Below are 15,490 nucleotides of genomic sequence, written 5' to 3'. Positions count from 1 at the left end.
GGGCGGGCCCGGCCGGGAAGGGGACGCGGGCGGGCGGGTCACTGCGCCTCGCAGCCAGAAGACGAGCGGAGGGCCAGAGAAGTTTATTGAGCCGAGCCCCGCCCCGCCCCGCCCGTCAGTGGGGAGCCTCCTTCTTCTTCCCTTTCTCCTTCTTCTTCTTCTTCACCTTGGGCTTCTTGACCTTGCCCGCCGTGCCTTCGTGCTGCGGCCGAGGGGAGAGGAGAGAGGGTCCGGCCGGTGAGCCTCTGCCCTGCCTGGCGCCGCGCACCCGCTGGGGAGGGGCGGCCCTTACCTTGGCCTCCGGGTCCGAGTCGCTGGAGTTGCTGCTGCTGCTGGTCGAGTCCGAGGAGCCATGGTGGCCGTGCTGGTTGGGGACGTGGCTGTGAGGCTGGGCCCCACCCAGCCCCCGCCCCCCAAGTTGGAAGCCCGAGGCCAGGCAGGGCCCTGGGATCAGAAGCAACTCGGACCCCCCAACCCCCGCGGGGTGTGCCTGGTGGTGCGGTGACTTACCCTCGGGCTACCAGCGGCCCCTGCCGCGGACGGGCCCTGAATTTTCGGGGGGCTCTGCTTGGGGTCGCCCACCTGGCCTGCTTCCGGATGCTTCTCAGAGGAGGGCTCCACGGCTGCGGAGAGAAGCCAAGCAGGGTGGGTCGGCGCAGGCGCAGGGGACGCTCCCTCGGAGGGGCCCTGGCCTTGGGGCTGGCCCCGTGCCCCTCAAGCCCCTCACTCCCCGGAGCGCACCTGCCGCCAGGTCGAACTCCATGGTGGCGGGCGTGGGTGTGGCCGGGGGCCCGGGAGCGGCGCGGGCCTGCCCGCCCCGGGAATTCCGAGAGCCGCGCCCGCCCTTTCTTTGTCCTCGGGCCTGACTCACGGCCCCGCCCCGCTTTCCCTCTGCCGGAGATGGGGAGGGCGGGCAGCTGCATCCGTCCAACCCCGTCCCCGGAGCCTTGGCTGGAGGGGAGGCGGGACCTGGGGGCAGCTGCAGATTTCTGGGGCGGGGGCTGCAGCTTCATGAGCTTCCCCAACGGGGGCAGACGCCAGCGTTTGAAGGAGTGAGCGAGGGCGCCTCGTCGCGCCCTCTGTGCCACGGTAATAATTCTAACGCGCCCGTGTACTTACTGTGTGCCCGGCGCGCTTCCAAGGGCTTCACCCCTATTAACTCACTTTAACGATCCCCCCGTGGCGGTGAGCAGCAGTGTCGGAAGGGGTGAGCAGCGCGAACTCGCAACCAGCTGCCGAATCTGCAGCCCAGCTGTCTCCCCTAGCAGCCAGAACCTCTGGGGAAAGTTGCTCGCCTCTCTGTGCCTCAGTTTCCTCGCCTGTAAATGACAGCTGCCCTATGGAGTTGACGTGACTATCAAATGGATTCTTTTCCTGGAACTGCCTGGCACAGAGTAAGGGCTTATGAAATAATACTCTGGGTGTTTTTAAAGGTAAGTATCGCTACTGTCCTACTTTACGGGTGAGAAAACCGAGGGGCAAGTTAATTAAGATGAGGAGGGGCGTGTAGAGCAGTACACAGGCTGGAACTGGGATTCGAACCCAGTCAGTGCCCGGAGTCCAAGGCTCTGGCCGGCGGAGGGCGCTCTGCGGAAGGGGCTGCCAGCGAGCCCAGCCTTGCTCAGCCTGGGGGCGGCTCCTGTCGCCGTGAGGCTGGGCGTCCTCCCCAGCGTAGCCCAGCCCCGCCCTCAGCCCTGGGCTGCCCATCCTGCAGGAGTGGGAGGGGGCTGAGGCCTGGGCGTGGTGACTCAGTGCAGTGGTCAGCCTTGTGCCCCCAGGGCTCCGCTCCTTAGAGGAGCCTGTCCCGACAACCCGCTCCCCAGAGCCGCTCACTCCACCACCTGCCCCTGTGGGATGGCGGGCGCAGCCCTCCCTTACCACTGTCTGCAGGCATCTTTACCCTCACCCGTTCCCGCCCCCGTCTGTCTGTCGAGTACCCTCTGCGTCCAGCACAGTTCAAGTGCAGGGCCTACGGAGGGAACAAAACCAGCAAACATTCCAGCCTCGTGGAACTGACTTTCTAGTGCGGGAATCGAGGTGAAATGCACAGTATGTTAGAAAAAAGCGGGAAACTAAAATGTCCCAGCAGTTGGTGAACAAACGTGGTCATCTATGCAGTGGAAAACTATTGAACAATAGACAGGAAGGGACTCCTGACATAGGCCACATCACGGATGAACCTCAGAACCCTTGTGCTGGGTGAAGGAAGCCAGACACGGCGGCTTACACACTGCTGTATGACCTCATTCGCATGGAGCGCTGGGAGAAGGCAGCTACGGAGACAGACAGGAGATGAGCGCTTGCTGGACGCTGAGTGGGGGGTGCGGGTTAACTATAAATGGGCATGAGGGGGCTCACTGGGGGATGGAAACGTTCTAAAACTGCTTTATGGTGACAACCACGCCACTTGGTAAAGTGATTAAAAAACACTGAATTGTCCACTTGTGGGTGAGTTGCATGTAACATATTCAAAAAACCTTTTTTTTTTAAAATTTTTATTCTTTCAAAGATTGGCACCTGAGCTAACATCTGTTGCCAATCTTCTTTTTTTTCTTCCTCCTTCTTCTCCCCAAAGCCCGCCAGTACATAGTTCTATATCGTCTAGCTGTGAGTGCCTCTGGCTGTGCTATGTGGGACGCCGCCTCAGCATGGCCTGATGAGCAGTGCCACATCCATGCCCAGGATCCGAACCAGTGAAGCCCTGGGCTGCTGAAGCGGAGCACGTGAGCTTAACCATTCGGCCACAGTGCCGGCCCCAAAAGCTATTTTTTAAAAAAGAGATATATGCTACGAAGAAAAACACAGCAAGAAAGGGGACTAGGTAATAACTCTGTGGTATGTTGGGGAGGGGCTGGAGTTTGAAATGAGTAACCAGGGAAAGCCTCACTGGAGCCTTTTGAGTGAAGATCTGAAGATGAGAAGACAAGCCACACAGGCATGTGGAGGAACAGTACTCTGGGCGGAGGGAATGGCAAGTGCAAAGGCCCTGGGGCAGGGCCTACCTGTGTGTCTGAGGAACTGAAGGAGATCAGAGTGGCAGAGAGAATCTAAGGAAAGAAGCAGGAGATGAGGAGGGGTGGGGAGAAGGGGTCGTGTAAATCAGAGATCTTTGGTGGTCTTCCCTCTGAGTGAGGAGAGGTAAGTGATGATTGTGGCTTTGCCCACAGCTGGATGCAGGATATAAGAGAAAGTGTCGGTCTCTCCTGGCAGAACACAAATTCCATGAGGGTGGGCCCTCGTCTGCTTTGCTCAGCACCCAGAACAGTGTGACTCAGAGTTGGTGCTTGCCATCATTTGGTGGATGAGGTCCCGATGCCAGGCACAGCTGACGGCAGGCTGGAGCGGGCAGAGAGTGGCTACGGGTCTGGGTTCTGTGGTTAGCCTGCTCATAGGTGACTCCTCGCTCCTCCCCTTACTGTTCTGGGGACAAAGAAGGTAGCCACTGTGGGCCTCAGGTGCATCCTCTGTACAATGGAGAACATAAGGTAAACGGTTTCGTGCAGAGCCTGCCTGGCACCAGGTACATAGATGCTCATGAAATGTTAGTTTTTATTATCATTCAGAAACACAATCTCCTAATTCCTCCTGGAAGTGCCAGTGGGATCCCTGTGTTATATACGAGGCGGTGAAGCCTCAAAAAGGTGCACTTTCACACCCAAGGATGCTGGTCGTGGAGCAGCAGTGCGACACCTTCCAGAACCCAGATAAAGCGCTCTTACTACTGTGCTCAAATTGGGGGAGCGGGGGTGGGGCCAGGGAGACCACGCCTGGTCCTCCAGACTCCTCTCTGTTCCCTCCTGGATTACAGTCAGGAGGTGGCAGCTTTTTTTTTTTTTTTTTTTTTTTTTTTTTTTTAATCTCTTAAACCTTGATTTTTATTTTATGGCACTTAAGTCAATTGAAATTATATCATTTATTTTGATTATTTGTTCAAAGTTTGGCTCAACTACTACACAGTAAACTCTACAGAGTCATTATAAAACTAAATATTATTCTAGTACAACACCTGATAAATAGTAGGCAAAAAGAAATATTTTTGAATGAATAAATTAGCTTTTTCCTGAAAGCGAATGTTAATGACTTTGACCCTCTACTTCCGCTCTGATGCTGTCCCTTAGAGTCCTTGCTTACCTAAGTCTAATGTGGCCCTTGTGCCGCTTTTATATACTGTCTCTTTCTTTTTTTTTTTTTTTTTTTTTTTTTTTTTTTTATTTTTATTTTTTTTTTTATAATTTTTTTTTTTTTTATTAATGTTATGATAGATTACAACCTTGTGAGATTTCAGTTGTACATTTTTGTTAGTCATGTTGTGGGTACACCACTTCCCCCTCCGTACCCTCCCCCCACCCCCCCTTTTCCCTGGTAACCACCAATCAGATCTCCTTCTCAATATACTAATTTCCACCTATGAGTGGAGTCATATAGAGTTCGTCTTTCTCTGACTGACTTATTTCGCTTAACATAATACCCTCGAGGTCCATCCACATTGTTGTGAATGGGCCAATTTCGTCTTTTTTTATGGCTGAGTAGTATTCCATTGTGTATATATACCACATCTTCTTTATCCAATCATTAGTTTCTGGGCATGTAGGCTGGTTCCACGTCTTGGCTATTGTAAATAATGCTGCAATGAACATAGGGGTGCAACGGACTCTTGAGATATCTGATATCAGGTTCTTAGGATAGATACCCAGTAATGGGATGGCTGGGTCATAGGGTATTTCTATTTTTAACTTTTTGAGAAATCTCCATACTGTTTTCCATAGTGGCTGTACCAGTTTGCATTCCCACCAACAGTGTATGAGGGTTCCTCTTTCTCCACAACCCCTCCAACATTTGTCGTTCTTGGTTTTGGATGTTTTTGCCAATCTAACGGGGGTAAGGTGATATCTTAGTGTAGTTTTGATTTGCATTTCCCTGATGATTAGCGATGATGAACATCTTTTCATGTGTCTATTGGCCATATTCATATCTTCTTTTGAGAAATGTCTGTTCATGTCCTCTGCCCATTTTTTGATCGGGTTGTTTGTTTTTTTGTTGTTAAGCAGTGTGAGTTCTTTGTATATTATGGAGATTAACCCTTTGTCGGATAAGTGGCTTGTAAATATTTTTTCCCAATTAGTGAGCTGTTTTTTTGTTTCAATCCTGTTTTCCCTTGCCTTGAAGAAGCTCTTTAGTCTGATGAAGTCCCATTTGTTTATTCTTTCTATTGTTTCCCTCAACTGAGGAGTTACAGTGTCTGAAAAGATTCTTTTGAAACTGATGTCAAAGAGTGTACTGCCTATATTCTCTTCCAAAAGACTTATTGTCTCAGGCCTAATCTTTAGGTCTTTGATCCATTTTGAGTTTATTTTGGTGTGTGGAGAAAAAGAATGGTCAATTTTCAATCTTTTGCATGTGGCTGTCCAGTTTTCCCAGCACCATTTGTTGAAGAGACTTTCTTTTCTCCATTGTAGGCCCTCTGCTCCTTTGTCGAAGATTAGCTGTCCATAGATGTGTGGTTTTATCTCTGGGCTTTCAATTCTGTTCCATTGATCTGTGGACCTGTTTTTGTACCAGTACCATGCTGTTTTGATCACTGTAGCTTTGTAGTATGTTTTGAAATCGGGGATTGTGATTCCGCCGGCTTTGTTTTTCTTGCTCAGGATTGCTTTAGCAATTCGCGGTCTTTTGTTGCCCCATATGAATTTTAGGATTGTTTGTTCAATTTCTGTGAAGAATGTTCTTGGGATTCTGATTGGGATAGCATTGAATCTGTATATTGCTTTAGGTAGTATGGACATTTTAACTATGTTTATTCTTCCGATCCATGTGCAAGGGATGTCTTTCCATCTCTTTATGTCATCGCCTATTTCTTTCAAGAGAGTCTTGTAGTTTTCATTGTATAGATCCTTCACTTCCTTGGTTAAGTTTATCCCAAGGTATTTTATTCTTTTCGTTGCTATTGTGAATGGGATAGAGTTCTTGAGTTCTTTTTCTGTTAGTTTATTGTTAGTGTATAGAAATGCTACTGATTTATGCACGTTAATTTTATACCCTGCTACTTTGCTGTAGTTGTTGATTATTTCTAATAGTTTTTCTGTGGATTCTTTGGGGTTTTCTATGTATAAGATCATGTCGTCTGCAAACAACGAGAGTTTTACTTCTTCGTTACCTATTTGGATTCCTTTTATTTCTTTTTCCTGCCGAATTGCTCTGGCCAGCACCTCCAGAACTATGTTGAATAGGAGTGGTGAAAGTGGGCACCCTTGTCTTGTTCCTGTCCTCAGAGGGATGGCTTTCAGCTTTTGTCCATTGAGTATGATGTTGGCTGTGGGTCTATCATATATGGCCTTTATTATGTTGAGGTACTTTCCTTCTATACCCATTTTACTGAGGGTTTTTATCATAAATGGGTGTTGGATCTTGTCGAATGCTTTCTCTGCATCTATTGAGATGATCATGTGGTTTTTGGTTTTCATTTTGTTAATGTAGTGTATCACGTTGATTGACTTGCGGATGTTGAACCATCCCTGTGTCCCTGGTATAAATCCCACTTGATCATGGTGTATAATCTTTTTGATGTATTGCTGTAATCGGTTTGCCAAAATTTTGTTGAGGATTTTTGCATCTATGTTCATCAGTGATATCGGCCTGTAGTTCTCCTTCTTTGTGTTGTCCTTGTCAGGTTTGGGGATCAGAGTGATGTTGGCTTCATAGAATGTGTTAGGGAGTTCTCCATCTTTCTCAATTTTCTGGAACAGTTTGAGGAGAATAGGTATTAAGTCTTCTTTGAATGTTTGGTAGAATTCTCCAGAGAAGCCGTCTGGTCCTGGACTCTTGTTTTTGGGGAGGTTTTTGATTACCGTTTCTATTTCCTTACTTGTGATTGGTCTATTCAGATTCTCCATTTCTTCCTGATTCAGTTTGGGGAGATTGTAGGAGTCTAGGAATTTGTCCATTTCTTCCAGGTTGTTCAATTTGTTGGCATATAGTTTTTCATAGTATTCTCTTATGATCTCTTGTATTTCATTGGTATCTGTTGTGATTTCTCCTCTGTCATTCCTGATTTTATTAATTTGCGATTTCTCTCTTCTTTTCTTGGTGAGTCTGGCTAGGGGTTTGTCAATTTTGTTAATTCTTTCGAAGAACCAACTCTTTGTTTCATTGATCCTTTCTATTGTCTTTTTTGTTTCAATATCGTTTATTTCTGCTCTTATTTTTATTATTTCCCTCCTTCTACTGACTCTGGGCCTTGTTTGTTCTTCTTTTTCTAGTTCTGTTAGGTGTCGTTTGAGGTTGCTTACGTGAGCTTTTTCTTGTTTAGTGAGGTGAGCCTGTATTGCGATGAATTTCCCTCTTAGGACTGCTTTTGCTGCATCCCAAATGATTTGGTATGTCGTGTTCTCATTTTCATTTGTCTCCAGATAATATTTGATTTCTTCTTTAATTTCTTCAATGATCCATTGTTTGTTGAGAAGCGTGTTGTTTAGTCTCCACATTTTTGCACCTTTCTCTGCTTTTTTCTTGTAGTTGATTTCTAGTTTAATAGCGTTATGATCAGAAAAGATGCTTGATATTATTTCAACTCTCTTGTATTTATTGATGTTTGCTTTGGTTCCCAAAATATGGTCAATCCTTGAGAATGTTCCATGTGCACTTGAGAAGAATGTGTAACCTGCTGTTTTTGGATGAAGTGTTCTATATATATCTATTAAGTCCATCTGGTCTAATTTTTCATTTAATTCTATTATTTCCTTGTTGATTTTCTGTCTGGATGTTCTGTCCATTGGTGTTAATGGTGTGTTGAGGTCCCCTACTATTATTGTATTGTTGTTGATGTCTTCTTTTAGATCTATTAAGAGTTGCTTTACAAATTTTGGTGCTCCTGTGTTGGGTGCGTATATATTTATAAGTGTTATGTCTTCTTGGTGGAGAGTCCCTTTTATCATTATATACTGTCCCTCTTTGTCTTTCTTTATCTGTTTTGCTTTGAAATCTACCTTGTCTGATATTAGTATAGCGACACCTGCTTTCTTTTGTTCATTATTAGCTTGGAGTATTGTTCTCCATCCCTTCACTCTGAGTCTGTGTTTGTCTTTGGGGCTGAGGTGTGTTTCCTGGAGGCAGCATATTGTTGGATCTTGTTCTTTGATCCATCCTGCCACTCTGTGTCTTTTGATTGGGGAGTTCAATCCGTTTACATTTAGAGTGATTATTGAGACGTGGTGGCCTACCACTACCATTTTGTGTCTTGTTTTCCGGTTTTCTTCAGTTTCCTTTGTTTCTCGTCCCATGGTTTAATCTGTTCTGATGTAGAGCTGCTACTCTCTGTTGTTGTCCTTCTACTTATCTCCTCTGCTCTTGGTTTTGTAGTCCCTTTCCTTTTTTGGATTTTTCAGGAATGAGGGTTTTCCTGAGGATTTCCTGAAGAGGAGGTTTTGTGGCAATGAACTCCCTTAATTTTTGTTTATCTGGGAAAGTTTTTATTTCTCCATCGTATTTGAAGGATATTTTCGCTGGGTAGAGAATTCTCGGCTGTAGGTTTTTGTCCTTCAGATTTTTGAATATATCATTCCACTCTCTTCTAGCCTGTAAAGTTTCTGCTGAGAAATCTGCTGATAGCCTGATGGGGGTTCCTTTGTAGGTTAGTTTCTTTTGCCTGGCTGTCCTTAATATTTTCTCCTTGTCGTTGACTTTTGCTAGCTTCACTACTATATGGCGTGGAGTTGGTCTTCTTGCATTGATAAAGTTTGGAGATCTATTGGCTTCTGTCACCTGAAGATCCATCTCCCTCACCAGATTTGGGAAGTTCTCAGCCATTATTTCTTTGAATAGGTTTTCTGCCCCTTTCTCCTTCTCTTCTCCCTCTGGTATACCTATAATCCTTACGTTGCATCTCCTAATTGTGTCTGATAATTCTCGGAGAGTTTCTTCATTTCTTTTAAGTCTTGCTTCTCTCTCCTCCTCTGCCTGCAACAATTCTATATTGCCATCTTCCAAATTGCTAATTCTTTCCTCCATATTATCGGCCCTACTGTTCAGAGCATCTAGATTTTTCTTAATCTCCTCTATTGTGTTCTTCATTTCCAGTATTTCTGTTTGGTTCTTCTTTATCGTATCAAACTCTTTTGTGACATAGCTCCTGAACTCGTTGAGTTGTCGGTCAGAATTCTCTCTTAACTCAGTGAGTATTTTAATGATGGCTGTTTTGAAGTCATCATCATTTAGGTTATATATCTCATTTTCTTTGGGATTGTTTTCTGTGTATTTGTTACTTTCTTTCTGTTCTGGAGATTTGATGTATTTTTTCATATTGCTTGATGATGTTGATTTGTGCCTCCGCATGGAGATAGAGTTTAGTTGCTCCTTTCACTTGTTTCAGCTGCTGCGGTGGGGGGAGCAGCTGTTTATACTTCACCAACCAGGAACCCTGTCCGTAGTTGCTAACTGGGCCTGGGCCCCTCTTCGTAGCCACAGTGGCCCTTTGGATTCCCTCCTCTGCCGTGGGGGCCGTCACGGGGGGCTTCAGACTGCAGGTGCCTACTGTTGTTGCCCACCTAGATGCGCTCTCTCCTTGGGGTCTGCAACGGTGTTATGGGCTTTTCCAGCGGCCAGGGGTGGGATCACTTTTATTTGTCGCTCGGTTGCTGTCGGCACCCACCAAATCTCACTTGTCCTCTATGGGTCGCAGGAGAGCTATTGGCATCTTCTACAGTCTGTGGTTAGTACACCTAGCTATGCTGCTTTTGCCCTGGGGTCTTCCAGCCTTGTGGCTGGCGGCTGGGTGCCTTCTACTGGTGCTGTGCCGAGGCTTTCCCTAAGGCTTCTGTGAGCCTGTAGGGTTTCCCCCTAGGCTACTAAGCTGGGTCTCTGGAACTCTCTCCAGCCCCAGTCCTCTCCGAGATCTCCGGCAATCCCTAGCCTCACCTGGTGGGCAACGGCAGCTGGGGGTCACCCCGCCCTCTGGGCTTCTCTCCGGGCCTCTGCCGGGAGCTCTGAATGCTCAGCGTGGCCCCTCTGCTACCGGCAGACAGAGAGTTTTGTCTGCTGCCCGGGCGGAGCTCCGGCGCTTCTCCACCGGATCGCCGGACCCGCCTTTGAAAGTTCCCCCGCCCCGGTCCTCTCCGAGATCTCCGGCAATCCCTAGTCCCACGGGGCGGGCAACGGCAGCTGGGGGTCGCCCCGCCCTCTGGGCTTCTGTCCGGGCTTGTGCCGGGAGCCCTGAGTGCTCAGCGTGGCCCCTCTGCTACCGGCAGACAGGGAGTTTTGTCTGCTGCCTGGGGGAGCTCCGGCACTTCCCCTCCGGGTCGCCGATCCGGCCTTTGAAAATTCCCCCGCCCCGGTCCTCTCCGAGATCTCCGGCAATCCCTAGTCCCACGGGGCGGGCAACGGCAGCTGGGGGTCGCCCCGCCCTCTGGGCTTCTGTCCGGGCCTCTGCCGGGAGCTCTGAATGCTCAGCGTGGCCCCTCTGCTACCGGCAGACAGAGAGTTTTGTCTGCTGCCCGGGCGGAGCTCCGGCGCTTCTCCACCAGATCGCCGGACCCGCCTTTGAAAGTTCCCCCGCCCCGGTCCTCTCCGAGATCTCCGGCAATCCCTAGTCCCACGGGGCGGGCAACGGCAGCTGGGGGTCGCCCCGCCCTCTGGGCTTCTGTCCGGGCTTGTGCCGGGAGCCCTGAGTGCTCAGCGTGGCCCCTCTGCTACCGGCAGACAGAGAGTTTTGTCTGCTGCCTGGGGGAGCTCCGGCACTTCCCCTCCGGGTCGCCGATCCGGCCTTTGAAAATTCCCCCGCCCCGGTCCTCTCCGAGATCTCCGGCAATCCCTAGTCCCACGGGGCGGGCAACGGCAGCTGGGGGTCGCCCCGCCCTCTGGGCTTCTGTCCGGGCCTCTGCCGGGAGCTCTGAATGCTCAGCGTGGCCCCTCTGCTACCGGCAGACAGAGAGTTTTGTCTGCTGCCTGGCGGAGCTCTGGCGCTTCCCCACCGGGTCGCCGGACCCGCCTTTGAAAGATCCCCCGCCCCGGTCCTCTCCGAGATCTCCGGCAATCCCTAGTCCCACGGGGCGGGCAACGGCAGCTGGGAGACCTCCGTGCCCACCGTGTCTCTCTCTGGGACCCTCCGGGCGCCCCGAGCACCAGGCCGGGTCTCCCCGCCAATGGCGGGGAGAGACTCTCCCCGCGGGCTCAGGTGTGCAACTCCAAAGTTTCCCTCTGCGTTTAGGAGTAATTGCGGGGGGTTTAAGTAGGGTTCTGGTCACCTGTTTCCACCGTCGCTCCTCTGTTGTGTTCTCGCTCCTGCCCTAGATGTGTGTGGATCCTCTGGGGGCGTCCGTTGGAAGAAAGCCGCTTGCAGGTACTAGGCTGCCCGTCGGGGTCGGAGAGTTTTCACCTATTTCCACATCCTCCCGGAGGAAAGTCCGTCCACCTTCCGATGTATAGTCGCGTGGGTGTCTCAGACGTCCTGAGATGCTGTCTGGATATCCTTTGTCAAGCGATAAGTGTCCAAATAATTGTAGACTCGAAGGGCGAGAGACAAAGAGGACTACTCACGGCGCCATCTTGGAAGCCCGCCAGGTGGCAGCTTTTACAGAGACCTGAACGAACGACAGAAGCTTAACAAGACAGCTCCCTTTTTGCTCCCTCGAAGCCCTGAGCTGGCGCGAGTCCGGGGCTGGGTGGGTGTGCTGCGAGGCCAACCAGGGACAGGGGCTCCTTCTGTCTAGTTGCTCCGCATCCAGGATGTTGCCCTTGGATGTACGGGGAGGCTGGCCCTACATTAGGCGCTGGGGAGGGGAAGGGGAAGAGGAGGGCACACCACTTCCTTTTCAGGACCCCACCTGGAGGCAGCGCACATCCCTTCGGCCAGGATTCAGCCCCATGACCTCATCCGGCTGCAGGGGAGGCTGGGAACTGTAGTTCCCAGCTGGGCAGCCACACACCCAGGGAAAACCCGGGGACCTCTTACTGAACAGAAGCAGGAAAATGGCCATGGGGGCCTGTCCGTCACTACTCCCTGTTGGTGGCAGTGAGTGTCCCTTGCTCCCCTGCTCTGCCCGGCCTAGAAGGTTTACAAATGGAGGCCAGATGACAGCTGGGAAGGTGGACACAAATGCTTGCATGAAAACCTAGGCGTGGGGTCCTAAGACGAGCGCACGTCCATCCTTCGGCTCTTGGGGAAGTGTTAGTTCCCTGCCGTTCGGTGCTCATCTGCCATGGCTCATGGCAGCAGGCACAGTAGCCTATGTCCATGCTCCCCAGGCCCTGCCTGCCCCTGGCATCTAATGGCTCTGCCGTCCCCTGCTTGTTTCCTTATTTCTGCCCACAATGACTTGGTCCTGAGGGTTTAAGCAACGCCTTCTCCTTTGTAGGAGAAAGGGACCGTGCTCCCAACTGGCCTGCAGGGCTGGCGTAATTCCCTGCCGTGTCAGCTCACCCTTTCTCCCATTGCCCCAGGAGACCTTCAGAGGGCCACTCCGCCTCTGCAGTGTTTACCTAATCACTCCAATTTAGGAAGAGATTTCTGGATGTCAACTTGAGTGGCCAGGGAAGCCAAGATGGACCGAGGAGCGGACTGTGAGGGAGCCAGGCTTCCGTGGGGTCCCGCGCTCCCACACCTCTGAGGACTGCCTTGGCTGACTGGAAGAGCAACCGCGACCAGGCCTGGTCTAGTGTCTTTCCTGAAGTTCACGTGAACAGAGTCCCGGTCGATAAACATCGTAATCCCTGCTCTGGAATGTTTTCTTTAAACTTAACCACAACCCCGAGATGCATGACCTTAAGCACACAGTATGCAGGGACTCAGTTTCCTTTCCCACAAGACAAAACCACTGTGCTGGCCCTGGACGTTCTGGAATTATAATCAGAAAGGCTTGGTGGGCCATCCGTTGGGAGGTGCCCAAGGGCTGACAGCCCAGCTGGGGAATCCCGAGCTTGGCCCCCACCCAGCTGACTGTTGGGTTCGGGACTTGATTTTATTCTATCTGCGAGTTAATATATTAGCCTGTAACTGTTCCCAAAATGCTGGCAGAAGCCTTGAGACTGACTCCTGGGTCAGAGACACAAGGCTTTCTTCTCCCAGCAAGCGGCATAAGCATCAGCACATGTGTTGGTTTCCCCTCCCCGCCACCCCCGGGGGGTAAAGCGGAGGCTCCAGATGAACCCTGCACATGTGGTGGCTTGCGTTACAAGAGAGGGACACCGAGCTTGGGCAGCTGGCACTCCAGAGCCAGCAGAAGGCAAGCCTGCCCGTCGTCCCAGAGGCAGCCATTCCCTCATCCCTCAAGGTGCTCGCTGCCAAGCCGGCCCTGGGAAACGGGCCAGCGGTCTGGGTGGGCGTTCTCGGCGCATCCAGCAAGGCCTGCAGCAGCACGAGACCCCCACGGAGGACTGCCTCCCAGCCCTCTTGGCTTCTGGTGAATCTTCGTGAGTAGGCCATCTGTCAGCCACTCTGATTAACCAAATCCGGTCAGTTTGTCTCTTAGCAAAGCCACTGTCAACAGGGCTCCAAGCAGCAGAGTCCTGTTGACGTGAGGCCAACCTGCTGTCCAGGGCCCGGGCTCACGCAGCTGCAAAGGAGCAGGGTGTATTTCAGACGGCCAGGATGCAAGCGAAGACTAACCAGTCCATCATCCACCAGGACTCACACACGGGAGTTCAGACTGAGTTGCTGGTCTTTGGTGTCCCTGCCAATAATTATAGGCTGCAAAGCAACCCTCAAGTCCAATGGAGAGCCACTGGGGCTCATTCTTCCCCACAGGCAACGACATGGGGTACAGGCCGCAGGGCACCCCCGCTCAGTTAAACTTGACTGGGAACACCACCGCAGGGCTTGGTGAAGCCGCACGGGCAGTGTGCTGAGCAGTCATAGCGTCCAAGGCCGTACCTGGCCTAGCCCAGGGCGGCCTGGCATCCGAGTGTGTGATTCTGTTGTCAGCCAGAGGAGAACAAGGTCGAGCAGGGGCACGCATTTGGAAACGTCTGGGGGCAGGGCCACATTCCGGAACTGCCACTGACGACACCAGGCCCAGCAGAACCGCTCAGGCCTGGCCCTGTCTCCGGGGTGCAGTGCCAGCTGCAGGAGTGACAGGCTCGGGCGGACTAGGTGGCTGTTTGGCAGGTGGCAGTGTTGGGTCTAGAGGACAGGGCGCGTTGACCACACTCCCCCTTCCTCTCGCCCTTGGGGTCTAAGGCGTTCCCTTCCCAGGTGCCAGGTTCTTGCTCTCCCTCCGGGGACACCCAATCAGTGTGAATCCAAGCAGGCCGAGCTTCACTCCTCTGCCATCACCTACTCACACGCAGACCTGATTTTCAGAAGGGTCAGCTGCGAGTGGAACGGCATTTGCAAACCAAGGGACTAGGTGGGCCACCACAGGAGTTGGCAAGCAGGGCCCTCAATGACCAAGTGGTCATTGTCTTCACAACCTAGAACCACTCAGTCTAAGAAGGAACCCTGGGGGCCGAACCAGAGTCAACTTGGGTCCCTGAGGCCCCCTTCTGGTCGCTGGCCACTGGGGGGATGCACCAATCAGGGGCCAGGCTCTATGTGAGGGGGAAGAAAGATAAACCACACCCGGGGACAATGAAGGCAGAGCTCCAAGCTTCAAAATAGTCCACAGAACTCAGCACGCCTTTGACCTGACTTTACCCAGGAGACAGCCACATGCAGAGACCGGACCGCCTTACTGAATGTGGGCCAGCAGAGGGGAGAGGGAGAGCTCTGTTGGTTTTTTACAAGTCCATTCCATCTCTTCATGATGCCAGCAGCCGGGGGATGGCAGGCACCCTGAAACGTCCAGAGTACCCTGGCCATTGGCCCACTGTTGGGCAGCCTTTCCAACAAAGAGCCCCAGTGTCAGCCTGTAAATGGTCCCGAAAGTCAAACACATGGCACCGTTTCGTCCCAGGGGCCACGCGGCGAGGCCGGGGTGGGCTGATCAGACTGGACCAGCAGCACCGTCCCCTGAGCAAGCACAGCGGTGACATACCACTGCAGACCCAGAGGGGTCCCCAGGTCCAAGGCGGTCCATCTGCCAGGACAGGCGGGGCCCTGGGGCCTCCCTCACCATGAGACAAATGGGCCAGATTGCGGCAGAAGAGTTGCAGAACGCTAACTGCTGCGTCAGGAACACACAAAGGCAGCCTGGATGAAAGCCTCCAAAAGCCCTGGTCTGGATGGTGCCAAGTCACTTGACCACCCTCCCACTGCAGCTGTTTTAAAGTGATTCCCAGCAGGTGCTTTTGAAATCCCAACACACAGCTTTCCCCTTCACGTAACCGAGGCGTGAGGGAGAAAGCTCGTGGAGCAAGGCCTTCTGCTGGGCCAGAGGCCTCGGCGGGTCTGAGGGCTGCTCATGGGGTGGCAGGGTGCCTTCAGGGGCTCTTTGTGGCAAAGGCTGCCCAACAGTGGGCGTTTCAGGGCGCCTGCCATCCCCCGGCTGCTGGCATCATGAAGAGATGGAATGCACTTTTGAAAAATCAACAGAGCTCTCACTCGCCCTCCTGCTGGCCCACATTC

General features: G+C 51.8%; 1 protein-coding gene and 1 long non-coding RNA gene across 2 annotated transcripts; one reads left to right on the top strand and one right to left on the bottom strand.

Moving 5' to 3' along the window:
- Window positions 1-67: 67 nt before the first annotated feature.
- Window positions 68-1,086, bottom strand: C9H19orf33 (chromosome 9 C19orf33 homolog). The gene is made up of 4 exons (XM_070557716.1): window positions 742-1,086; window positions 511-623; window positions 293-364; window positions 68-202 (listed from the first exon to the last, which is right to left on the bottom strand). Exons 1-4 carry the CDS (start codon window positions 761-763, stop codon window positions 116-118), a joined length of 294 nt encoding a protein of 97 aa, XP_070413817.1. The 5' UTR covers window positions 764-1,086; the 3' UTR covers window positions 68-115.
- Window positions 942-12,702, top strand: LOC139073489 (uncharacterized). The gene is made up of 3 exons (XR_011522284.1): window positions 942-1,433; window positions 2,576-3,815; window positions 11,551-12,702. It is a non-coding gene; the product is annotated as an uncharacterized lncRNA (long non-coding RNA).
- Window positions 12,703-15,490: the final 2,788 nt, after the last annotated feature.

This window comes from Equus przewalskii, chromosome 9 (genome assembly GCF_037783145.1).
Source record: "Equus przewalskii isolate Varuska chromosome 9, EquPr2, whole genome shotgun sequence".
NCBI lineage: Eukaryota > Metazoa > Chordata > Mammalia > Perissodactyla > Equidae > Equus > Equus przewalskii.
The sequence above is the reverse complement of the archived record's forward strand: the minus strand, read 5'-3'. Positions and strand labels throughout refer to the sequence as shown.